This window comes from Periplaneta americana, chromosome 3 (assembly GCF_040183065.1).
Source record: "Periplaneta americana isolate PAMFEO1 chromosome 3, P.americana_PAMFEO1_priV1, whole genome shotgun sequence".
Classification (NCBI taxonomy): Eukaryota; Metazoa; Arthropoda; class Insecta; order Blattodea; family Blattidae; genus Periplaneta; species Periplaneta americana.
In genome coordinates this window covers 206,475,889-206,503,419 of record NC_091119.1, presented here as the reverse complement: position 1 = coordinate 206,503,419, position 27,531 = coordinate 206,475,889, and the positions used below count along the sequence as shown (strand labels likewise).

Genomic DNA, 27,531 nt, shown 5'->3' with positions numbered 1-27,531 from the left:
ACCTTGTCGTCATTATTCTTAACCTCAATATTACAACACTCCACTGTATTATCGTCAGATAATTCAACATTTTTAATCAATGTACCGCAGCTAAGATGAAATGAATTTAAACAGTCAATGCATGTCACTGCATTAAGCAACCTTACAATAATTAGCATTACACTGCTTACAGACAACTACACTGGTCCCGTTCGATATCAGATCCAGGGAGGACACAGAGCACTTGTACATGATCTTCCTCCATGGTAGACTATGAATACTGCTATTGATATTATTGAAGCTGTGTTGCTTCTATATTTAGGAGTTCAGTAATTTACGAGTATTATAAATAAATAAATAAGTGAAGTAAGTAAGTAAGTAAATAAATAAATAAATAAATAAATAAATAAATAAATAAATAAGTAAATAAATAAGTGAAGTAAGTAAGTAAATAAATAAATAAGTAAATAAATAAATAAATAAATAATAAGTAAATAAATAAGTAAATAAGTAAATAAATAAATGAATAAGTAAATAAATAAGTAAATAAATAAGTAAATAAATAAATAATAAATAAGTAAATAAATAAATAAAAGTAAATAAATAAGTAAACAAATAAAAATAAATAAATAAGTAAAAGTAAACGAATAAGTAAAAGTAAACGAATAAGTAAAAGTAAACAAATAAGTAAATAAATAAATAAAAGTAAACAAATAAGTAAGTAAATAAATAAATAAAAGTAAACAAATAAGTAAATAAATAAATAAGTAAATAAGTAAATAAATAAGTAAGTAAATAAGTAAATAAATAAATAAATAAGTAAATAAGTAAATAAATAAATAAGTAAATGAGTAAATGAATAAATAAATAAATGAATAAATAAATACATAAGTAAATCCATAAATAAATAAGTAAATAAATAAAGAAATAAATGTGTAAGTAAATGAGCAATTCAATAAGTAAGTAATAAATAACTGATTAAATAAATGAGCAAATGATCGTTGCTAGTTGCTTAGAAGTTAAGCATAGGTATATGTATTTATAAAAGTAGGCCTACATGTATATTTGAAGGCAATCCCTGACAAACCATTAAAAGTGTTACGTGCATATTTCGATACACACTGTTATAATGGTTTCGATGATGGAAGCGTAATGAAACAAAGATGTGGCAGTTATAGTACACGAAGCAATGTATGCACAGAAGAAACAGAGATGGGTACAATGAATTTCATTTATTATATTCATAATTCAATATAAATTCAGTTTTGTGTAAGTACAAACTTTACCAATATTAACATCATTTCTTATTCCTCTTCTCTCTTCAGATCCTTGTCAGCTTTATTATTATTGTTCTTCTAGTATCGCACATTACACCGTAAACTGGCGGTACCGACCATTATCAATTTTTAAGCTGCATTTTATCGTATTTACAGTTTAACTGCTTATCACATATAACAGATTGATCAGCCGAATGGACTTTCAAGAGAACAACTGTTATCAGTTTCACTATGCTGCCATCTAGCGACTGCAAAAGAAGTCACGTTATAACCCTTACGGAATTGCATGGAGTAATCGCTTGCAACTGTACTTCCATCACAGTCTACTATATACAGTCACGAAGCTTGAGGTTTGAGGGTGCTAGAAACAATAGATCTCGACGGTACTATTTTGCATTGCCTGTAATGAGGCGATATTAGCGATCCTAGTGGTGAGCAACTATCTAATGTTTGCATATTTACTACGTATTGAGCTTCGCGACTGTATATACTAGACTCTGCTTCCATATAGCTGTCGTTACTAAAGAATTCATTTTCGACAGTGGAGATCCTAGTGGTTGTTCTCTTTTATGTTTTCATTTCATAACATGGAAATGACCAATCTGATATATTTAATCAGGGGTTTAACATATAATAATTGTTCTTGTATTTTTTTATTTTGTGTATTACAAATGAGACAACAGTCTTGTAATTCTCTGATGTGATGCAAGGTACCTTAATGAGAAAACCTGCTCATTTTAACCGTTAACTCAACAAGGCGATGATTACAGATAAATAATAATAAAAAAACTTCGCCTAAATAGTGAGTGAACAAATGCAGAGTTGTGACAGGAGATATCGCAGCATGCATTTCTGTGGTCGGTGTTGAAGCTGTAGGCTGGTGTCTCACTATAGCGGCTGGAAAAAAGGAAACTATTTCAGCAATTCATTTTACATTAATTGGTCGAGTTTGAGTGTGGTTTATGGAGATTTCAAGCGTGCGTTGAAATGGTAATTTTGCAATACTCGTATTTTGGGACAGCTTATTGGACCCACACATGCAAATGAAGTACGACTGTCTATATAAATAATTTGAACTGGTAATGGAAATTACGGCAAAACGGCTGAACGGCTTTTAATAACTAACCCCTCATTTTTAAGCTTGGAACCCAAAGATTTTCAGAAAAATAGCAGTTTTCAGTGAAATATCAATTTTCTTACATTATTTTCCTATTTTAAAAAATCCATCTGTCATCAGTTTTGAGAAATATGGCTTATCAGAATGAAACAAAACATAAACATACTACAATAAACAATGGGTTAATACACGAAGACCTGTAGGGTTGCTGACATATAGTATTTAGAGCTCAAATTCAATTGGTTATTAAAATCTTCAACAATCACTGAAAATAATTCACAGGTCTGATTCTGCGGTGTGTAATTTTCTGAGTACAGCTGTGTAGTGGACATCAAAATCTACAAAATTTTAGGTGGTTTGATGACATTATTACCATCAGAAAATGAAATATTATAATAGTTAATGCCATGATGTTACTATTTTTCATTAATTATACATATTAATGCTATATTGATTATATGAAAGTGGAACGTTTTGGGGTTATGTAAGTAGATGTAAAGAATATCTTACATTAGATCTTGATTTCTATAATTTACTGAGTAGCGGCTGTATAGTACATGTTACTGAAAACTATAAAACTTACGTAAGATAATAAATAATATTGTTATTAAAAATCAAATGTTTTTATAGTTATTAATCATGTGGGGTAGGATCTTTTTCATATACTTAACGGCGGTGTGGTGTAGATACTTATATGCGTCATTCTCTTCAGTATTGGCTCGAGAGAGCGCAAAAATTACAGTTCCTAAGGAAAGATCAAAAGATATTACTTACTGATAAAATAAGAGATCTAGAAAATTTTATAGTCTCTCGATCATTTCAGCAAGATCTCTCAGCAGGATAAAATGAGTTTACCCTCTACATTTCAAGCTCTACATGCAGCAGCTATACCAAGATGCTATGTCTATTGTTCGAAAGCATAGCAAACCTGACGTTTTTTTTAACTTTCACCTACAATCCACAATGACCTGAAATAGCTATTGCTTTTCTCCCACATGAAAAACCCATTGTTACTTACGTTTTCGCGCTGAAAATGAAAACTTGAAGGTGGATAGGTTCAAGAAAAGGTATTTGGCATAAAAGAACATTCAGAAAGAATATGTTTCATTATTACGGAAGCAAATAACTTTCAAAATGTCTGGTATTCTTCATTCAAAATACTGTAAGTCTGAAAAAAAATTTATTTCAACGTCTAATGAACTTAGTTCGCAGCATTTGATGCACAAGCCACTAGTAATGTGTAAAATCGGATCTAGTCAGGTGTGTTACCTACTATTGTTGACTGGAGTCCTGATGTTAGTAAATTCCAGTATTTCTTTCAACAAAGTAGAAAATAGTTGTGACATAATTTGTTGAAAATTATACGCATAAATATAAATGTTTCCCAAGAGAACCCATAAGCAAATAGTCCTATTTCATAAATTGTTCAAACGTCCCTCTAAATCAGTGTAGTGATAGTTAATAACAACAAAGATTTTTAATGTTCCTGTCGTGTTATGCAATGTACACTTTTTTTTTTGTTTATTGTGAACTACTGTTTAGCATCTCTTGATGCTTTCTGGGTGAGGTCGCAGATGTCGTTACTTTGTCAACAATGTGACGTTGAAACATGTGTTAGGTTTCTGTCCATTTGAAGATTGGTTAATTATAATTCATCATACTCGCATCCATACAAACTTTCAGACCCTAACTCAGTGATGTCAAAGCAAGCGCATTTTTCTGACCTTTACGTCGTGCGCGGGCAGCAAGTGCTAAGTATGGAAAGAGGAAAGGTTGTGTATATGAATAAGCAGCCTGTTGGATTAAGAAAACAGTGGTGCACAAACTTCAAACGGAACGTGAAATTTTATGTCGTTATTTTTATATGGCTTCTTTCTGTTTAATATTATCTATATTGTCTGTAAAACAAAAGTACTAACACTGATTTCTTAATATTGTACTTGTGTTTCAAATGTTAATAACATAATAGAGAGTTAAGAAGGAATATTCACTTAAATTCCATACTAGTATAATATTATACTGTATTAAGTGGATGAAACAAATCATTCATAAAGAAAGATATATTCCAAACGATGAAAGAGTAATGGAACGGAGAAAAATTCTGGGTACATTAAAAATTATATATATATATATATATATATATATATATATATATATATATATATATATATATATATATATATTCCAAAGAAAAAGATTGAGTATGACTTGATAAGTTGGAATTTATATTGATGGTATCTTTAGCCTTACAAAAGTAATCAATAAACTAATCAAAAACAATATCACAGTATCAAGCAAAGTTACCTAGATACTGTATCTGTTTTAAGTGTAACTAATATTACATAACAAGACTCTTATCGCATTATGTTTTTAACGTGATATTTGTGAGCAACTTACTATCATCAGAATATTAAATTATTTTATCGTAATGTACTGAAGCTATAGAGCTGACATTTTTACAACACATGGGCACGTATCTTTTGCTTATGGTGTAACAGTAGTTGCTTTGTTAATTCATTTCCTTACAAACAATTTCCATGCGAATATTTTCAAAATGTTCAATACACTATCTTCAGTAATACGTATATACGGTATATTAGATTTACGAAAACATTCTGTAAGGCTACTAAATAAATAGGCCTATACCTGAAAATTTCACTTTTCTATACGAAAAGTTGAGAAAATATTTCTTTTGAATAAAAAAATCAAACTTGTGAAAAATGAGCATTAAAATTACAACTTGCATTCTTATAATGCACTTATACTTCTGAGGCAAATCTAAAAATTAACATGGATACAGTTTTAATAATTTCTCTTCCCTTTATCTATTGAATCAGTGCTGGCCATCCCTGAATATAGCTCGACCAAGTGGCATATACCACCTCTTTCGTCTGTCTCTTTCCTTTCCGCTGTAAAGCGCCCAGGCTCTCCTGGGCTCTAAAGCGCGCGCTTGATCCTGTGGGCATCAATTGACATGCCTGCCCTAGCTAGACACCCAGGGAACTTTTCGTCTTCAAAGTAAATTCTTCTGAACCTCCAGATCTGGGAGCCAAACTACACAGGCAGTGGGATATCTTGTCATTATTTTTTGTAATAAATTATTTGCAGTATCTCAAATATCGACTTACCATGTGAAAATCTTCATAGATACAGTGATACAAAATGCTGGCTGCGGGGTTGCAGATATGTTGCTTCTTATCATTGGTCACGCGTTCTGTAATGTTAATAGACGACATTAATAAAATACAAGGACATCACTTTATTTTTACCAACATTTTTAACATTAACCTGGCTATACTCGGAAACACTGTTACCCCCTTCCATTACAGGAGTTTGATGTTACTAGTGCAATATGTAAACAAATCATTTTACTAGCTATAGGAGGAGAGAAAAGTAATGTATCCATTTATGTTACAGGGAAATACGATATTAGGATTTTTAGTTTGATCATTACTTTTACGGTATTTTATCAAAATACGGTAGAGTAGTAACATTTTTTTCACAAACTCAACTCTTCAGGCGATTTTATTCATTATATAATGGCTACTTTATTCAGCATATTACCGTACTTTCGGTAACTCTAATCTCCACTTCTGCTCAGTCCACACAGATAAAGTTATTCAGTCATGCTACACACCATACCTGTGCGAAATAAGCAGGGCCAGGTGTTTATGGAGATCGCGAAAATCACGACATAATAGATATACAATAGATTTTTACTGATCTTTACGAATTAAGTGATTCTGATTAATAATATGGGGACAAAACAATCACGACAAATCGCGAAATAGAATTCTAATAGAGAAATATGAACACATTCGCGCATTATTATTATTGTGTCGTTTTATAGCGAATTTCATATTCTGAGTTCTTTTTTCGGACTATTTTTTCTTTTAAATTTGTTATAATATCGAAGTAGGCTACATTGCATGGTATTCCAGGTGTTCTGATTACATTAGCGAACAAGAAAGACGGAGAATTCAACATTTCACTAATAATTTGAAAGTGTTAATTTGAGGGCTGCAAGTTTTTTTTTTTCGTTTTTAATGAATGTGTGTTAAATACAGTCTTAATCCAACAAATATTGTCTATTGGCCGTACCGCACCTTTACCAGAATCCAATGAACCTTTAATGTTAATTATTTGGAAAGTAATATTCATACTGATTTAATACTCCAATTTCAAAATAATTGTATTTTCAAAAATTCACCATTAATATCCAACAAGAGTATAAATCAATCTCCAACAATCTCCGCCGACACCAATATTAAAAACACAAATGATAAAATTAATCTCCATAAATACCTGCCCCTGAAAATAAGCTTCAATAATATAGGCTCTTCCTTCTATGGAAAACGCAACCATATTTCTGAAACACGCTATACTCTGTGCTGTTTACTTCACTGCTAGCACACTTCGAATGTAACAGCGGCCGTGAGTTTGTGTGGCTGACGGGAGCAGGAACATTAGTGAAAGGGGTGGGAGTCAAGTACATTCAGAAACGCAGGTACAATAAAAATGCAAGTAAAAATGAAGTGATGTCCCTGTACTGGGTGTAACTGTTGACAAGTCTATAGGCTGTGGTTCAGTTCTAGATGTATCAACGGCAGACAGCACGTTGCATAATTTGGATAGAAACTATCAGGAATTCTGTGTGAAAAAGAAGCTGCTGTTATTGTGTATGTTACAATTTGAATATGTTATTACTTCATTTGAATTAAATAGGACGAGACGCTTTACAGCATATGAATATTTCAGGAATAAGATTGACAAAAAGTCAAAATTTGACAAGTGTGATAAGATGCAGTAGTTCACATTTTTCTTCGTTATTGCAATAAAAGTTATGTGAAGTTGTTATACTAAAATAACAAAGCAGGGATTAATATATAAGGGCCGTATTCATAGACATTCTGAGCGCGGGCTTCCGGTGGATGATCAGCGAACTATCGTTTTTCGTATTCATAAACCAATGTTAGCGATATGATATGATATGAATCCTGTACAAGTAACCAGTCGATAGCCGGGGCTAGTTTAGCACGCTCGTAGCGCGGGCTAGCGAAATGTCCATGAATAGCACCCTAGATGTTTTATTATACATATATATACACATGTACTTGCTTTGCTAAGAAACCTATCATCGAAAATATTTTCTAACGAACCGTGTTGCATTTGACTCGGGTCTCATTTAACTTTTATTACTTCAAATGCACATCTATACAATAAAATTGAGGGCTTTGCCGGAAGAAAGGCGGATAGACCTATACGCCCTTCTTCGGGAAAACGGTTTAAAATGTAGTGAATAATTATAGTAGCGAAATTTTGTTTTGATTGTACTGTACATACCTGCAGGACAGGGCTGCATTGTATATAACATTTTATTCAGGTCCGTTTTAAAATCTTAGATTGCATGTATCTCAATTCGCCATATTGACGTATACGCCCTTTTTCCGGCAAAACCCTCAATTCTAACATCACGTTTTGAAGAAAGTCATTATAGAAGATGCAATTTTGTAATATGTATAAATAATTTGATTTTAATGCAGCAGAATTGCATTCGTAGAGCTTTGGACTGGCATTACATTTCAGTGGGCATTACAATAAGCAAATTGCTATCTCTTACCTTTAACCTTCTTCAGACAGGAGTCATAGACTTTTGTCAGCTTCGTTTTGTCTTTAATTTCTGTTGTCGATATGATGAATTTTGATGCTTGCTTTTCTATTATGTTCCCCTTGCTGTCGGCCTGCACAAATAAATAAAGTATGTACAGTATTATGAGTGAAATGTTGAAAGTACAGCGTGTGTCAGATTTTAAACTCTCCCATTTTCTGTTTCTTACACACATAAATAAGTTGGTATTAATACAGGGTAATCTCATTATTATGAAAGGAAGTCACGTCATTTCGACTCGAATTTTCGTTTTATGTTTCATCTCACAACTGTTTACTTACTTGAATATCAGATTATATGTGTGAGATTCTGAACAAATACAGTAACAATTAATTTCGGAATATGTATGGTAAGACTTTCCTCTGTTTAATTACAACGTGCCTTGTTTACATGTTTCGACCTATTTTCGGTCATCTTCGGAACTGGTCGTTGTTGGTCTTGGCGCCTCTTGTTTCCTGTGAGGGTGCGTTCATAGTGTAGAGTCAAGGAGTGTATGTGTTTTGAAATTGAGTAGTGTGTTGAGAATATCAGATGGCTAACTGTTACTGAAAAGGGAAGAGCTTCGATGCTTGAAGGACTCTATGCAGTTCCTGGTGGACTCATTCTGGAAAAGCACTTCGGGTACATCTTGATTTTAATTAATGTCAAATCATTTTACTATATGAGCTGACTGAATGAATTTCAATGCTGTGCACAGTTACGTACCTACAAATATCATTTCAGTGAAGGTTGATACTCTACGTAATGTTTTGTGAAGTAAGCGGAGGAAGATATTAAAAGTTTATAACTATTATACACTCCTTTTAAACTGTAGAATTAACTTAATTTGCGTTTTTAAAACAATAACTAATATTATGTTATGCAATAAAATGACTGAGTGCTGTGTGTGAGAAAATACTGTCACTGCCATTTCGTGAGCTACTTGGACGTCAGCTGTCAGATTTCGAAGCTCGACTTGTCTTGGCCAATCACAAGTCATGATTCTGACGTAATGCCCGTCCACTTCACGAAATGTCAGATGGTATTTCCTTAAATACAGTTGTCTTAATTTAATATTATTTTAAGTATTGATATTCTTACTTTCAGAATACTCACCGCTTTATTTTTCTGAAAAACACACTCGAAGAAACACTAAAACAGAAGAGAAAATACCCATTTATAATTAAAGGGTAACTATGCTAAGTTTTCAGTTTGGCTTGAAATCTATTATAGTTAACAAGGCCTTAATATCATGTTGTAAAGACAACAGACGGCTTTGAAATTAATTGTGTAAGTATCAATTGAAAACAGTCTGATAGTCGACTACAAGAATATTATTCCTCTAAACCTGTAACATGGCTTCGGTAACTGAAATTATATGCAGTTTGTCATTTTTACTTTGTTCTTACGGCTGTGTTGTATATACAGAGATGTAAGGAACATGAATATCATATAATCAAAGATAGATACCGCTATTGAACTTCCATAGATCTTTGCCAAGGATCGATCACCAATAATTTAATTACCGTATTCAAAGAAACTCCATTATAGAATTTTTTTTATTAACACTACGTATACGGATCGGAAATATTTTCCTCAACTTGTTTCGAAACTGTCTAAACTAAAAACTTGTTTTTACTAACATTGTAATGCTTTTGAATTGTCTTTTATTAATTTACAAATTCATTACTGTTAGCAGGAGAAATCCTGTTTGGTTGAAGACAAAATTTTCGTAATTTTTAATAAGTATTCTCTCAAAATTGTACTGAGATTGAAGTGAAATAATAATTTTTAAACTTTGGAGCAAGCAATTCTATATAACTGAACCTGAATTTAAATTTTTTTTTAAGTTAAAGTATATCGTAATTTACATCATATTCTCTTAAATTTTTAACGTAATTTGTTTTATACATTTATATCATTTTTGAAAAAAGTAAATTAAGGTAGTTTAATTTAATTAAAAAAACTTTCCCTAAAATAGGGGTTGTCCTGAAGGACAAGGTTGCGAGTGTCGTTAAATAAAACATAACATTTTAACATTTAGATTGAATATATTTTTAGAGCTGTCAAAGAAACATTATTCTCCCTCTATGGTAAAATCTGACAAACCCTTCATCCACAATGCCTTCAATTGTTTTTCTCTTTCCATGACAGAGCACTCACCTGTTTCTCATTTTCTGCAACTTCTCTACTGACATGTTCAGAGGAGTCTGTAATAAGAATATGTTATTTACAATCTTAACATAAACGAATTGGCAACCATTACTAACTTCAAAATATAATAAACGGAACAGTTTAGAATATACGAGGAGTGGACTTTCGAAAAGAAGTTTATCGAAAAAAAAAAATATATATATATATATATATATATATATATATATATATTTTTATTTTGTTGTTTAGTCATCTGTTCGAAGACAGGTCTGAACCTCACAAGGCATCACTTATGAGGCAACTAGGCCAGGAGATAATCGGTTAGGGTGGCCAGTTCCTTTCCCCCTCCATTATATACATCGCCGACTAGCCACATTTTTTTTTGTAAGCCTCTGTTATATGGACATGAAGTTCGTTTGAACATTTCTTAATTTTTCATTCAGCGTTCTTTTTTCGCATTTTTCTTTAAAAGCCAACGTGTACAAAACTAAGTTTTGAAAGTCCGTTTCTCACATACTTGAGAAGACATTATTTTCGGAGCTGTTACGTAATACTAGTCGAAATTCTTCACTGTTCCTCAATAACTAAACCTATAGCTCGAATATGAGGATTTATTTTGGACCTCATATCATATCGGTTTTCTCTACTCAGTGATGTTGGACAAATTCTCTGCAATCACCAAGGAGACTGCAGCGCAAAGTTTATAATAGTTTGAGCATTCTTACTACCGGCACTGTTAACTTTCTCCTTCATTTGTTCTTCGCATTCTTTTTCGATCTTCATGGCCTCTACTTCTTCTTTCTCTTCGTGTTCTTTTTCTTCTTCCTCGGCAGGTATTGCAGTCGATTCCTACAAAACAAAATTTTGACCTGTAAGGGGATTTTCTCCAACCTGTGAGGGTACTTGGTCTATATAGCCGTGGGTGTTGAAATCCTTATACAATTGTTCCGGTTAAGTTAGCCCTCGGAGGACAGGAGTTCATTTCCAGAATAAGTAATGTATATTTATGTATTTTTAAACTATTACCATAATTATTTAAATTTATTAAAAAAGGCAAAAAGATGACGATATGATAAAGGATCAACGGCTAAAAGAAAATTAAGCTTATAACTGTTGCATCACAAGTCTAGTCTGTGCGAATCTTACTTCATTTTGTGGTTAGTCGTACATGACGGCTACTGACGGAACTAACTCTAAGTTGGTTACTTCAGAATGAATTATTTTTTGTCCTTTCTATTCTTATTTCTGACAATAATATTGTCATTAACCCCTTCTGGCCTGATGTACATAATAGTGTACATTGTTTCTTTTTTGGAATGTCTTTGATACTTTTAAATATTTTGAAAAATTCTGTGTGATAGAAATGGAGAATATTATTTTTGAAACATTTCTATACCTTAATTAAAAATAAAATTTTGGGACCCAGGGGTCAAAATTGTCCCCAAATTTTGATTTTCTGTGAAGACTTGATTTGGAAATTTTGGATCCCCAGAATGATTATATGACCAGTCTTTTTTTTTTTTTTCATTTTTTTAAATATAAATTCAGGACTGAAGGGGTTAAGGAAAGAATCGAAAACTTAATGAACTCATATAACACGGTAGTACCAGGCATGAAGCAGGAAGTGTAAATTCGCGATGTAGTACGCTTTAATCTTGCGTTAGAGATTCGTAGCACTCTAAGGATTTAGTGAAGAACTGTTTCCAGAACATAGGAGGGATTATACAAGGAAAAAGAATAAAGTGCATAAGACTTACTGATGACATGGTATTGTTATTAGAAGAGGAGAGGAAGAAAAATGAAGAGGGTAAACGTGCGAATTCTAAATGAGGCAGTGGAACAAGTGTACTATAAGCAGTAACATGAGCTGCTGCGAGGAAGTCGAAAGGAGGATAGCAATGGCAAAGGAAGCTTTTAATAGAGAAAGAAGCATCTTTTGTGGACCTCTGGAGAAAGAACAAAAGAACGGACTAGTGAAGTGCTTTGTGTGGAGTGTGGTATAAGCAGTAACATGAGCTGCTGCGAGGAAGTCGAAAGGAGGATAGCAATGGCAAAGGAAGCTTTTAATAGAGAAAGAAGCATCTTTTGTAGACCTCTGGAGAAAGAACAAAAGAACGGACTAGTGAAGTGCTTTGTGTGGAGTGTGGTATAAGCAGTAACATGAGCTGCTGCGACGAAGTCGAAAGGAGGATAGCAATGACAAAGGAAGCTTTTAATAGAAAAAGAAGCATCTTTTGTAGACCTCTGGAGAAAGAACAAAAGAACGGACTAGTGAAGTGCTTTGTGTGGAGTGTGGTATAAGCAGTAACATGAGTTGCTGCGACGAAGTCGAAAGGAGGATAGCAATGACAAAGGAAGCTTTTAATAGAAAAAGAAGCATCTTTTGTAGACCTCTGGAGAAAGAACAAAAGAACGGACTAGTGAAGTGCTTTGTGTGGAGTGTGGTATAAGCAGTAACATGAGTTGCTGCGACGAAGTCGAAAGGAGGATAGCAATGACAAAGGAAGCTTTTAATAGAAAAAGAAGCATCTTTTGTAGACCTCTGGAGAAAGAACAAAAGAACGGACTAGTGAAGTGCTTTGTGTGGAGTGTGGTATAAGCAGTAACATGAGTTGCTGCGACGAAGTCAAAAGGAGGATAGCAATGGCAAAGGAAGCTTTTAATAGAGAAAGAAGCATCTTTTGTAGACCTCTGGAGAAAGAACAAAAGAACGGACTAGTGAAGTGCTTTGTGTGGAGTGTGGTATAAGCAGTAACATGAGTTGCTGCGACAAAGTCAAAAGGAGGATAGCAATGGCAAAGGAAGCTTTTAATAGAGAAAGAAGCATCTTTTGTAGACCTCTGGAGAAAGAACAAAAGAACGGACTAGTGAAGTGCTTTGTGTGGAGTGTGGTATAAGCAGTAACATGAGCTGCTGCGACGAAGTCGAAAGGAGGATAGCAATGACAAAGGAAGCTTTTAATAGAAAAAGAAGCATCTTTTGTAGACCTCTGGAGAAAGAACAAAAGAACGGACTAGTGAAGTGCTTTGTGTGGAGTGTGGTATAAGCAGTAACATGAGTTGCTGCGACGAAGTCAAAAGGAGGATAGCAATGACAAAGGAAGCTTTTAATTGAAAAAGGAGCATCTTTTGTAGACCTCTGGAGAAAGAACAAAAGAACGGACTAGTGAAGTGCTTTGTGTGGAGTGTGGTATAAGCAGTAACATGAGCTGCTGCGACGAAGTCGAAAGGAGGATAGCAATGGCAAAGGAAGCTTTTAATAGAGAAAGAAGCATCTTTTGTAGACCTCTGGAGAAAGAACAAAAGAACGGACTAGTGAAGTGCTTTGTGTGGAGTGTGGTATAAGCAGTAACATGAGCTGCTGCGACGAAGTCGAAAGGAGGATAGCAATGACAAAGGAAGCTTTTAATAGAAAAAGAAGCATCTTTTGTAGACCTCTGGAGAAAGAACAAAAGAACGGACTAGTGAAGTGCTTTGTGTGGAGTGTGGTATAAGCAGTAACATGAGCTGCTGCGACGAAGTCGAAAGGAGGATAGCAATGGCAAAGGAAGCTTTTAATAGAGAAAGAAGCATCTTTTGTAGACCTCTGGAGAAAGAACAAAAGAACGGACTAGTGAAGTGCTTTGTGTGGAGTGTGGTATAAGCAGTAACATGAGCTGCTGCGACGAAGTCGAAAGGAGGATAGCAATGACAAAGGAAGCTTTTAATAGAAAAAGAAGCATCTTTTGTAGACCTCTGGAGAAAGAACAAAAGAACGGACTAGTGAAGTGCTTTGTGTGGAGTGTGGTATAAGCAGGAACATGAGTTGCTGCGACAAAGTCAAAAGGAGGATAGCAATGGCAAAGGAAGCTTTTAATAGAGAAAGAAGCATCTTTTGTAGACCTCTGGAGAAAGAACAAAAGAACGGACCAGTGAAGTGCTTTGTGTGGAGTGTGGTATAAGCAGTAACATGAGTTGCTGCGACGAAGTCAAAAGGAGGATAGCAATGGCAAAGGAAGCTTTTAATAGAGAAAGAAGCATCTTTTGTAGACCTCTGGAGAAAGAACAAAAGAACGGACTAGTGAAGTGCTTTGTGTGGAGTGTGGTATAAGCAGTAACATGAACTGCTGCGAGGAAGTCGAAAGGAGGATAGCAATGGCAAAGGAAGCTTTTAATTGAAAAAGGAGCATCTTTTGTGGACCTCTGGAGAAAGAACAAAAGAACGGACTAGTGAAGTGCTTTGTGTGGAGTGTGGTATAAGCAGTAACATGAACTGCTGCCAGGAAGTCGAAAGGAGGATAGCAATGGCAAGGGAAGCTTTTAATAGAAAAAGGAGCATCTTTTGTGGACCTCTGGAGAAAGAACAAAAGAACGGACTAGTGAAGTGCTTTGTGTGGAGTGTGGTATAAGCAGTAACATGAACTGCTGCGAGGAAGTCGAAAGGAGGATAGCAATGGCAAAGGAAGCTTTTAATTGAAAAAGGAGCATCTTTTGTGGACCTCTGGAGAAAGAACAAAAGAACGGACTAGTGAAGTGCTTTGTGTGGAGTGTGGTATAAGCAGTAACATGAACTGCTGCCAGGAAGTCGAAAGGAGGATAGCAATGGCAAGGGAAGCTTTTAATAGAAAAAGGAGCATCTTTTGTGGACTTCTGGAGAAAGAACAAAAGAACGGACTAGTGAAGTGCTTTGTGTGGAGTGTGGTATAAGCAGTAACATGAGTTGCTGCGACGAAGTCAAAAGGAGGATAGCAATGGCAAAGGAAGCTTTTAATAGAAAAAGGAGCATCTTTTGTGGACCTCAGGAGAAAGAACAAAAGAACGGACTAGTGAAGTGCTTTGTGTGGAGTGTGGTATAAGCAGTAACATGAGCTGCTGCGAGGAAGTCGAAAGGGGGATAGCAATGGCAAAGGAAGCTTTTAATAGAAAAAGGAGCATCTTTTGTGGACCTCTGGAGAAAGAAAAGAACAGACTAGTGAAGTGCTTTGTGTGGAGTGTGGTATAAGCAGTAACATGAGTTGCTGCGACGAAGTCAAAAGGAGGATAGCAATGACAAAGGAAGCTTTTAATAGAGAAAGAAGCATCTTTTGTAGACCTCTGGAGAAAGAACAAAAGAACGGACTAGTGAAGTGCTTTGTGTGGAGTGTGGTATAAGCAGTAACATGAGCTGCTGCGAGGAAGTCGAAAGGGGGATAGCAATGGCAAAGGAAGCTTTTAATAGAAAAAGGAGCATCTTTTGTGGACCTCTGGAGAAAGAAAAGAACGGACTAGTGAAGTGCTTTCTGTGGAGTGTGGTATAAGCAGTAACAAGAGTTGCTGCGACGAAGTCAAAAGGAGGATAGCAATGACAAAGGAAGCTTTTAATAGAGAAAGAAGCATCTTTTGTAGACCTCTGGAGAAAGAACAAAAGAACGGACTAGTGAAGTGCTTTGTGTGGAGTGTGGTATAAGCAGTAACATGAACTGCTGCGAGGAAGTCGAAAGGAGGATAGCAATGGCAAAGGAAGCTTTTAATTGAAAAAGGAGCATCTTTTGTGGACCTCTGGAGAAAGAACAAAAGAACGGACTAGTGAAGTGCTTTGTGTGGAGTGTGGTATAAGCAGTAACATGAACTGCTGCCAGGAAGTCGAAAGGAGGATAGCAATGGCAAGGGAAGCTTTTAATAGAAAAAGGAGCATCTTTTGTGGACCTCTGGAGAAAGAACAAAAGAACGGACTAGTGAAGTGCTTTGTGTGGAGTGTGGTATAAGCAGTAACATGAACTGCTGCGAGGAAGTCGAAAGGAGGATAGCAATGGCAAAGGAAGCTTTTAATTGAAAAAGGAGCATCTTTTGTGGACCTCTGGAGAAAGAACAAAAGAACGGACTAGTGAAGTGCTTTGTGTGGAGTGTGGTATAAGCAGTAACATGAACTGCTGCCAGGAAGTCGAAAGGAGGATAGCAATGGCAAGGGAAGCTTTTAATAGAAAAAGGAGCATCTTTTGTGGACCTCTGGAGAAAGAACAAAAGAACGGACTAGTGAAGTGCTTTGTGTGGAGTGTGGTATAAGCAGTAACATGAACTGCTGCCAGGAAGTCGAAAGGAGGATAGCAATGGCAAGGGAAGCTTTTAATAGAAAAAGGAGCATCTTTTGTGGACTTCTGGAGAAAGAACAAAAGAACGGACTAGTGAAGTGCTTTGTGTGGAGTGTGGTATAAGCAGTAACATGAGTTGCTGCGACGAAGTCAAAAGGAGGATAGCAATGGCAAAGGAAGCTTTTAATAGAAAAAGGAGCATCTTTTGTGGACCTCAGGAGAAAGAACAAAAGAACGGACTAGTGAAGTGCTTTGTGTGGAGTGTGGTATAAGCAGTAACATGAGCTGCTGCGAGGAAGTCGAAAGGGGGATAGCAATGGCAAAGGAAGCTTTTAATAGAAAAAGGAGCATCTTTTGTGGACCTCTGGAGAAAGAAAAGAACAGACTAGTGAAGTGCTTTGTGTGGAGTGTGGTATAAGCAGTAACATGAGTTGCTGCGACGAAGTCAAAAGGAGGATAGCAATGACAAAGGAAGCTTTTAATAGAGAAAGAAGCATCTTTTGTAGACCTCTGGAGAAAGAACAAAAGAACGGACTAGTGAAGTGCTTTGTGTGGAGTGTGGTATAAGCAGTAACATGAGCTGCTGCGAGGAAGTCGAAAGGGGGATAGCAATGGCAAAGGAAGCTTTTAATAGAAAAAGGAGCATCTTTTGTGGACCTCTGGAGAAAGAAAAGAACGGACTAGTGAAGTGCTTTCTGTGGAGTGTGGTATAAGCAGTAACAAGAGTTGCTGCGACGAAGTCAAAAGGAGGATAGCAATGACAAAGGAAGCTTTTAATAGAGAAAGAAGCATCTTTTGTAGACCTCTGGAGAAAGAACAAAAGAACGGACTAGTGAAGTGCTTTGTGTGGAGTGTGGTATAAGCAGTAACATGAGTTGCTGCGACGAAGTCAAAAGGAGGATAGCAATGGCAAAGGAAGCTTTTAATAGAGAAAGAAGCATCTTTTGTAGACCTCTGGAGAAAGAACAAAAGAACGGACTAGTGAAGTGCTTTGTGTGGAGTGTGGTATAAGCAGTAACATGAGTTGCTGCGACGAAGTCAAAAGGAGGATAGCAATGGCAAAGGAAGCTTTTAATAGAGAAAGAAGCATCTTTTGTAGACCTCTGGAGAAAGAACAAAAGAACGGACTAGTGAAGTGCTTTGTGTGGAGTGTGGTATAAGCAGTAACATGAGCTGCTGCGAGGAAGTCGAAAGGGGGATAGCAATGGCAAAGGAAGCTTTTAATAGAAAAAGGAGCATCTTTTGTGGACCTCAGGAGAAAGAACAAAAGAACGGACTAGTGAAGTGCTTTGTGTGGAGTGTGGTATAAGCAGTAACATGAGTTGCTGCGACGAAGTCAAAAGGAGGATAGCAATGACAAAGGAAGCTTTTAATAGAGAAAGAAGCATCTTTTGTAGACCTCTGGAGAAAGAACAAAAGAACGGACTAGTGAAGTGCTTTGTGTGGAGTGTGGTATAAGCAGTAACATGAGTTGCTGCGACGAAGTCAAAAGGAGGATAGCAATGGCAAAGGAAGCTTTTAATAGAGAAAGAAGCATCTTTTGTAGACCTCTGGAGAAAGAACAAAAGAACGGACTAGTGAAGTGCTTTGTGTGGAGTGTGGTATAAGCAGTAACATGAGTTGCTGCGACGAAGTCAAAAGGAGGATAGCAATGGCAAAGGAAGCTTTTAATAGAGAAAGAAGCATCTTTTGTAGACCTCTGGAGAAAGAACAAAAGAACGGACTAGTGAAGTGCTTTGTGTGGAGTGTGGTATTGTATGGTGCAGAAACATGGATATTAGAACGAAGTGAAAAGAAACGATTTGCAGCATTTGAAATGTAATATGGAGAAGAATGGAGCGTGTGAAATGGACAGCGTATGAGATGATACATGGGTCGTATGAGCAGACTATGAGGTAGGCAGAAAGATTGGAGATTGCTGGGTTGCTGTGAAGGACCTCTCTATGGACACAAAAGTATAAGTGAATTAAGCTTCATGGAAATGTTGAAGTTTAGGGTATAATATAATTATATGGATTGATATTAGTGTGTATATAAAATAATAGTAAGTACGTAGGTACTTTATACTCCAAATTGGATTCATTACAGTTTAGCCTCTTTCCTCTGAAAAATAGTGGAACTTACTATCAAATCTTCAGCCTCTGCATTTCTATTGGAAATTATATTTTCATTCCCAATGTAATCGCCTTCGTATGATGGCAACTCAATGTCGACACTGAGATATCGTTGATATCCTGAAATATGAATATATGAAATTAATAATATACATGTTTATACATTTTAGCATATTTTTATACATTTTATCTGAAAAGTGTTACTTAAGAAGAATTTAAAAGAGAGTGCAAAGTTCGCTGCGAAATCTACATTCCAAAGTTCATACAGAATCATAATCATGTGACTAGTGTCCAGGAATGATATTCCAGTGCAAAAGGTGTTGGAATTATAGTTATCGAGTTGTATTATAAACCTCTTGGTTAAAATATTGTCGATATTCCAGCATTTTTGTTGTTATTTTCGGCATTTAGTAATATACTTGCACCACAGTCTAGTACAGTGATGTCAAAGCAAGCGCATTTTTCTGACCTTGACGTCGTGCGCGGGCAGCAAGCACTAAGTATGGACAGAGGAAGGGTTGTGTATATGAATAAGCAACCTGTTGGATTAAGAAAACAGTGGTGCACAAACTTCAAACGGAACGTGAAATTTTATGTCGTTATTTTTATATGGCTTCTTTCTGTTTAATATCTGTTTGTCTGTTAAACAAAACTACTAACACTGATTTCTTAATATTGCACTTGTGTTTTAAATCTTAATAACATAATTGAGAGTTAAGAAGGAATATTCACTTAAATTCCATAGTAGTATAATATTATACTGTATTAAATCCTTGAAATACGTCATTCATAAAGAAAGTGATATTCCAAAGAAAGAGATTGAGTATGACATGATAAGTTGGAATTTATATTGATGGTGTCTTTAGCCTTACAAAAGTAATCAATAAACTAATCAAAACAATATTACAGTATAAAGCAAAGTTACCTAGGTACTGTATCTGTTTTAAGTGTAACTAATATTACAAACAAAACTCTCATCGCATTATGCTTTTAAGGTGATATTTGTGAGCAACTTCCTACCATCAGAATATTAAATTATTTTCTCGAAATGTGCTGAAGCTATAGAGCTGACATTTTTACAACACATGGGCACGTATCTTTTGCTTATGATGTAACAGTAGTTGCTTTGTTAATTCCTTTCCTTACAAACAATTTCCATGCGAATATTTTCAAAATTTTCAATACACTATCTTCAGTAATACATATATACGGTATATTAGACTTACGAAAACATTCTGTAAGGCTACTAAATAAATAGGCCTATACTTGAAAATTTCATTTTTCTATACAAAAGTTGAGAAAATATTTCTTTTGAATAAAAAAATCAAACTTGTCAAAATGAGCATTAAAATTAAAACTTACATTCTTATAATGCACTTATACTTCTCAGGCAAATCTAAAAATTAACATGGACACAGTTTTAATAAGTTCTCTTCCCTTTATCTATTGAATCAGTGCTGGCCATCCCTGAATATAGCTCGACCAAGCGGCATATACCACCTCTTTCGTCTGTCTCTTTCCTTTCCGCTGTAAAGTGCTCAGGCTCTCCTGGGCTCTAAAGCGCGCGCTTGCTCCTGTGGGCATCATTTGACATGCCTGGCCTAGTATATACAGTCACGAAACTCAATACGTAGTAAATATGCATCCATAGATAGTTGCTAACCACTAGGATCGCTACTATCGCCTCATTACAGACAATGCGAAATAGTGCCTGCACAGTCTATTGGTTCTAGTACCCTCAACAACTCAAGCTTCGTGACTGTATATACTAGACTGTGCTTGCACTTAGATATGAGTTGCTTCATAACAGAATATACGCCAACTTAGAAAAACACCATTCACATTCGTGGCGCGACAGCCCAAGTAGGGCCAAGGCTATCCACTCGAATGCTGACCTAGCCACAGTATAGAGAACATACAGTAAAGACATCTAAGTCATTTCTTGGGAACAAATTCTGAGTGCGCATGTCACGAAACCGGGTGTATTATCTGGAACCTCCACCAGATGGATCTCCATCTACGACGGACTGGCATAATTCAATATTAACTGAAAACATTCATTACTCATCTTTTAACAATTTTAAAGGCATGAGGCAAAGGAATGGCAATATAACCAGAATAATAATTACTTCCGTATGCAATCATCATGAAAATATTCACTAATTGACGCTAACGTTCAAGCCACTGTTTGAGGCTTATGTTGGTAAAACTGATCCAAGTACGACATAATACATCACGGCGTCCGTTGCGGTGAAGTGCGAACATGAACGTCAACAATGGATATAAGTATTTTGACTTCCTAGCGACATAATATTAATGATAGATAATATACATGCAAGATTATTCGTATTACTGACCAATAAAATAATAGTACATTATGCAACGAGCCTATAATGATAGTAATTAAAAAGCGGGTATGGATGTTTATGAAACGAGCGCAAGCGAGTTTCATAATTTTCATACGAGCTTCTTAATTACCATTAAAGGCGAGTTTCATACGACTTTTTATGCTCGACCATATTTCTAACTTGAAATTATTCAGGTGTATACATTTTATTTGTATCTGACAAGATCGGAAGTGACCTTGTTCTAGGTCGTGAATTGTGAGATGTGCGCAGACGCGAAAGTATTGATTTTTTCCGAGGAACAATAATGTCATTAACCTTGTGTAATCCGTTAAACTTGGTATAACTTTTATTATTGAATTCGACATTGAAAAACGAGATGACAAATTGAATTTATTTGAATATTATTTACAATTAACGCTAATTATTATAGTAACAGAACATAACCTTCTGCGACAGTATTGGATTTCCAGCCTCCGTGACTTTTCGCTAATTCTCTTTCGATTGCATATCCGAGAATAATCGATACTTGCGATTTTATAACGGTACAAAGCTGACTCGTTATTGGCTGAACACCTGTAAGCTGAGTTGTCATTGGCTGAAAACACCTGAACTTTAATGAGTAGGTGCACTTTAATGACATGCATTAAAGGACTGCTACTAGGTGTATAATTATTACATTTCGACATGGTCGAGCATAAATAAATAAATATTTTACTAATATTTTGATAGTGGTTTGATACTAGCGACATAGTTGGATTCATTGAGAACTAGACCTTACTGTGCTTGAATTTAGTACCAACAACATCAAAGGTGCCGACAAGAGTTGTCCCTACTGATTCTTCTTATACTGTGACCTAACGTCCACATGTCTCAGCAGAGGTGAACTATCATCTAACCCGAACGTAACTCATAATGATAAGGTATTAACAAGTCAATTGTTAAACGATAATGCTGGAAATTCATATCCCATTACAAATCTCGGAATAAGCTTGGATAACTAGCAGCAGAGCTTTTAGTGACGAACCTCGCAATAAATTCTGAATCTGTCAGATTTGCACGGTAATGGAAACAGAACAGTGAGACAAAATGACAAAATGACAGATAGTGCTTGCACATTACATATTACCTACCTAGATCGGTGTGATATGCAGAAGATATGACACTTGTAAACAACAGGCACAGTACGATGCTGGCCACAGCCATTCTGAAGCGGAGTCGAGAACGTTTGCTGCCGACACACCGCATCTCTCCGATATGTAATTTAACTTCCGGTTATTCAGCATCCGGTGTAGATCAACTAACGTCATCTAAAAACTTTGCTCTTGATAATAAAGCATCATAATGTCAATATTACGTAACGCTCACGTGTTTCATATTTTACGATAATAGCATTTCCCATTGCAGTCAATGGTAGGCTAATATCTGTGAAAAAGATAGCAATTAATTACTTGTGCTCTTAGTAATGCATAAATTTCCAATTATAGGTAGGCTAATTGTCTTCATCCCAAAAGATTATTAGTACGTAATTTCTGATGCAGCTGAAGAATATTAATAACCTCCAACATTTAAGCTCGACCATGCCGAAGTGCAGTAATTATACACCTGGTAGCAGCCCTTTAATGGACCTCATTAAAGTGCACCTATTCATTAAAGTTCAGGTTTTTCACCAATCAGAAAGCACCATTGTAGCAATGTGAAAGCGCAAGTATCGATTACTCTCGGATATGCAATCGAAAGACAACTAGCGAAACGTCACGGAGGCTGGAAATCCAATACTCTCGCAGAAGGTTATGTTCTGTTACTATAATAATTAGCGTTAATTGTAAATAATATTCAAATAAATTCAATTTGTCATCTCGTTTTTCAATGTCTAAATCAATTTCCAGGTTATATCAAGATCAATGTTCATTTTACTCTCTAGATTATATCAAGGTCAATGATATTTGTACCTCGGAAAAAAATCAATACTTTCGCGTCTGCGCACATCTCACAATTTACGAGATATTACACAAGGTCACTTCCGCTCCCCAGGTCAGATAAGAATAATATGAATACTTCTGAATAATTTCAAGTTAGAAATATGGTCGAGCATAAAAAGTCGTATGAAACTTGCCTATAATTGTAATTAAGACGCTCGTATGAAAATTATGAAACTCGCTTGCGCTCGTTTCATAAACATACTCGCGTCTTAATTACTACCATTATAGGCTCGTTGCATAATGTACTATTTTGCCTCTTTCAGAGTAATATTATATTCTTGTTGTTCTGTATTTGAAGAAATAGGATCACCGCCTTTCTTCACTTCACAGTAAACCTTTACATGGCATCTCTTCTTGTCTTGCTAATGCTGGAACTCTATCGCTGTCCTACTATCATCTCTCTTTATTCTTGCTTTCTGTATGTCTTCAAACCAATTGCTATGATAGTCTTGTTAATTAATCATACCTGTAGCTCCTCTTAAAAGTCCAATTTTATGCGTTATAGTCTTGATCAGTTTTTTTTGGGGGGGGGATTTAATTGAAGTGAATTTATTATGGCAGGCAGAGTAACTATCTCATGCCCCCATGTTTTAAATTGCTTCCAGTGCACTTCATTAGAACCAGGTACCCAGCTTCGAAGCCGTTAGCCCTGTGAACTTACAGTATAATTATTTTCCCCTATTATCACAGTACAGGGTTGTTATCTAAGAAATTAGCAAGTTCTTTGTGATAGTTGAAGAGAAAGAGTGGGGGAAGAGAATTGGTCCGTGGCTCTTTTTTTTAGGGCTCATCTCGACATTTGTCTTATCGCTCAAGGGAAACCACGGGAAAACCTTGAGCAGGACGACAATGCATCTATGCAGCCAATAACGTGATGACCCTGAAACAGAGAAATAACCTTATTAGTGCATTAATACATTTATGTCCGGCTGTGGAGTCAAGTGGTTATTTAGTGTTGAAGTTGGTATTAGTATTGTACGTTGTCGTTCCAAGCTAGAGGGTGGAGTACGCTCTTAGGTCTTTTATGTTTATTTAATGCAGGGTTGTAATTTCCCATTGAAGAAATTAGTGGGTTGTTGCTGCTGTACGACTTGGTGTACGTGCAGAAGGCTTGATTTGAAATATATTCTTGAATTGTCCAAATTTCGAGTTCTTTATGAATTAATCTAACAGGAGTTACTTTAGGAAGTTCTGTAATGAATCTTAAAATTTTGTTTTGGGAAACCTGTAATTTTTTAAGGACTGTAATAGGTGCATGTCCCGAAGCAGGACAAGCATATAATATTACTGACCTAATTAATGTTTTGTACAAAGTTAGGACTGTGTGTATGTTTAGATGTCTGCTTTTATTTAATATTGGATAAAGCTCCACCATTCTAGAATTGGCAAGTAGCTTTTAGTTCTTCCGAAGACATATTTATTAACAGAACTTACTCCTTCCATTTTTCACATTGATGCAGAACGGAAGATGCAGGTATTGTTTTATAACATTTTATTTTGATTTCAGTGTCTTTTCATGTCGGTAATGTAGTCATTAAGCTCTATACGGCAGTAGACAATGTCAAACTACATAACTATATCGTGTAAATGGTATAAACTGTCAGTACGTATCGGTCTACTGAAATATCTAGAGAAATTCAATTATTTCTTATAATTTTATTTTTAAATCATAAAATACAATGTTTCCAAGATTGATACTAATCTAATATTTGTTTACATTTCGACTGAATGTGAATACCATTGTCAATGACCTTGCACCCAATACATACCAACGACTGCTTCAGAGTACATATCGGGCAAAATAGCCTAAATAATAACTGTGTTTTCCCTTTTCCAAAATAGTTTGACTCACAAAACAATTTTTTTCCTGAAGAAATCTTGGCAGTTGAGGAAACATATTATTTCACTTTTTAAAATTATTTATGCTCTACAACCAGTGTTTTTTTGGCAGTTCACTTATTAATTAGGTTATTTTATGTATTACTATTAATTGTAATTATTATGTATAATTGTATCGTGTATATATCAGTTATGTCAAAGCAAGCGCATTTTTCTGACCTTGACGTCGTACGCGGGCAGCAAGCGCTAAGTATGGAAAGAGGAATGGTTGTGTATATGAATAAGCAACCTGTTGGATTAAGAAAAACAGAGGTGCACAAACTTCAAACGGAACGTGAAATTTTATGTCGTTATTTTTATATGGCTTCTTTCTGTTTAATATTATCTATATTGTCTGTAAAGCAAAAGTACTAACACTGAATTCTTGATATTGCACTTGTGTTTAAAATCTTAATAACATAATAGAGAGTTAAGAAGGAATATTCACTTAAATTCCATAGTATAATAATATACTGTATTAAGTGGATGAAACACATCATTCATAAAGAAAGTGATATTCCAAAGAAAGAGATTGAGTATGACATGATAAGTTGGAATTTATATTGATGGTATCTTTAGCCTTACAAAAGTAATCAATAAACTAATCAAAACAATATTACAGTATAAAGCAAAGTTACCTAGGTTCTGTATCTGTTTTAAGTATAACTAATATTACAAACAAAACTCTCATCGCATTATGCTTTTAAGGTGATATTTGTGAGCAACTTCCTACCATCAGAATATTAAATTATTTTCTCGAAATCTGCTGAAGCTATAGAGCTGACATTTTTACAACACATGGACACGTGTCTTTTTCTTATGATGAAACAGTAGTTGCTTTGTTAATTCATTCCTTACAAACAATTTCCATGCGAATATTTTCCAAATTTTCAGTACACTATCTTCAGTAATACGTATATATGGTATATTAGATTTACGAAAACATTCTGTAAGGCTACTAAATAAATAGGCCTATACCTGAAAATTTCACTTTTCTATATGAAAAGTTGAGAAAATATTTCTTTTGAATAAAAAAATCAAATTGTGAACAATGAGCATTAAAATTAAAACTTACATTCTTATAATGCACTTATACTTCTCAGACAAATCTAAAAATTAACATGGATACAGTTTTAATAAGTTCTCTTCCCTTTATCTATTGAATCAGTGCTGGCCATCCCTGAATATAGCTCGACCAAGCGGCATATACCACCTCTTTCGTCTGTCTCTTTCCTTTCCACTGTAAAGCGCTCAGGCTCTCCTGAGCTCTAAAGCGCGCGCTTGCTCCTATGGGCATCAATTGACATGCGTGGTGTATATGATTGTATTGTGTATCTAATTGTATTGTATGTTGTACAATTGTATTGTGTATTGTAATTTTATTGTTTGTACCATTACCACCGGATGCTTGTCCACTTGCAGTGTAAATAAATACATGTACATATCGTTTACACAAGGCATCGAAACAACACCTTGACTCTGACGTAAGTTCCACCCCTCCCCGCCGTGAACCCCTTCCTCTAGCGTTGTCTGTACTGTCAGTAATGGCTCATTCTGTTATCCAGTACTGTCTGAATAGTGCTTTGGCGTGCACTAAACTGCCGACTTCAAAAACGTGATCAGAACACAGTTGACATGTATGACGCTGTGAAACATTTTTCTATGATAAATGTTTGGAAAGTGCAATTAAAAGAAAATAAATTTCACCATTTTTCTTGTCTGAAGTCACTTTCGGATGTTTCTGATTCGAGAATAGATAAATGCGGCCACATCCTGGTTACATTACTTTCAGAATTTAGAGATAGAAGGTTTTGTGATTTTAAACAAACTGGAAATGATTTCTCTGTCTTTGCAAATACTTTTAACACATTCATTCTGAAAGTACGACCAGACTTATAATTTGAGGTTGCTGATCTCCCAAATGATACCATAAGCAAGCATAAGGATGGCGTTGGTTTAGATGTATTTAAAAATTATGACTCCTCTAAATATCCACGTCTTAGATCATTTCCTGCCTCAATCGCAACTATGTTCGGTTCTAGTATATTTGTGAACAATTTTTTTTTAAAAGTAAACATATTAAAAACAAAAAGAAGGGCACGCTTAACAGATGGCATTGTTCTTGCACAATTGGCAGTGGCTACTTATGAGGCAACTCCTAATTTTGAGATCTTAAATAATAAAATATTGTAATTAAAAATTAAAATACTGCAGATGAAAATAATACAATCCTAAAAATATAATAATAATAATAATAATAATAATAATAATAATAATAATAATAATAATAATTTATTTGAACGATCATAATAATGGCACACTTTTGGTTCGCACTCCCGATGAAGCAAAAGCTTGTGGCCCGGAGTGGAGTTTACATCCAATAATAAAAAAGTAATATTACAAGTTTAAGCCTAAACTAAAATAATTATTTAATTGTTTAATTTAAATAATCAAATATATGTAAGCAAAGGTAAAGTGATGAATATCAAAATAATAATACAAGAAATACAATGAAATTATATCAGGTAAAACATAGAAGATTCGTGTATATATATATATATATATATATATATATATATATATATATATATATATATATATTTTGATGTACCGAAGTACATATGATATTTCCATGCAGATATTCTGCGTCATCACATGATGAAAGAGAGATGGAACGGAGAAAAATTCTCTCCGGCGTCGGGATTTGAACCCGGGTTTTCAGCTCTACGTGCTGATGCTTTATCCACTAAGCCACCATCATGTGATGACGCAGAATATCTGCATGGAAATATCATATGTACTTCGGTACATCAAAATATATATGATATGCGTAATAAATCACTTTGTGATTTAAGACGGCGCTCATACCGTCGGATCCCGGCCAATCAGTCACTCATTTGAGTGCACCTCAACACATGTATGGACTTCGGTCCTGCGTTCATAGACATCTATGACGTAGTGCAGAGGGCGGCCACTAGAGGGAACCCAAGAG

The 27,531-nt window shown here is 35.2% G+C and overlaps 1 protein-coding gene across 2 annotated transcripts; it reads right to left on the bottom strand.

The window, feature by feature from the left end:
• Positions 1-1,893: 1,893 nt before the first annotated feature.
• Positions 1,894-21,930, bottom strand: LOC138696972 (uncharacterized). 2 transcript variants are annotated; one of them, XM_069822515.1, is made up of 8 exons: positions 21,813-21,930; positions 18,345-18,454; positions 10,900-11,023; positions 10,184-10,230; positions 9,137-9,172; positions 7,994-8,114; positions 5,502-5,587; positions 1,894-2,153 (listed from the first exon to the last, which is right to left on the bottom strand). In XM_069822515.1, exons 1-8 carry the CDS (start codon positions 21,925-21,927, stop codon positions 2,145-2,147), a joined length of 648 nt encoding a protein of 215 aa, XP_069678616.1. In that variant the 5' UTR covers positions 21,928-21,930; the 3' UTR covers positions 1,894-2,144. The 2 variants fall into 2 exon arrangements, with proteins under 2 accessions (XP_069678616.1, XP_069678617.1); XM_069822516.1 differs by having other exon boundaries at positions 10,903-11,023.
• Positions 21,931-27,531: the final 5,601 nt, after the last annotated feature.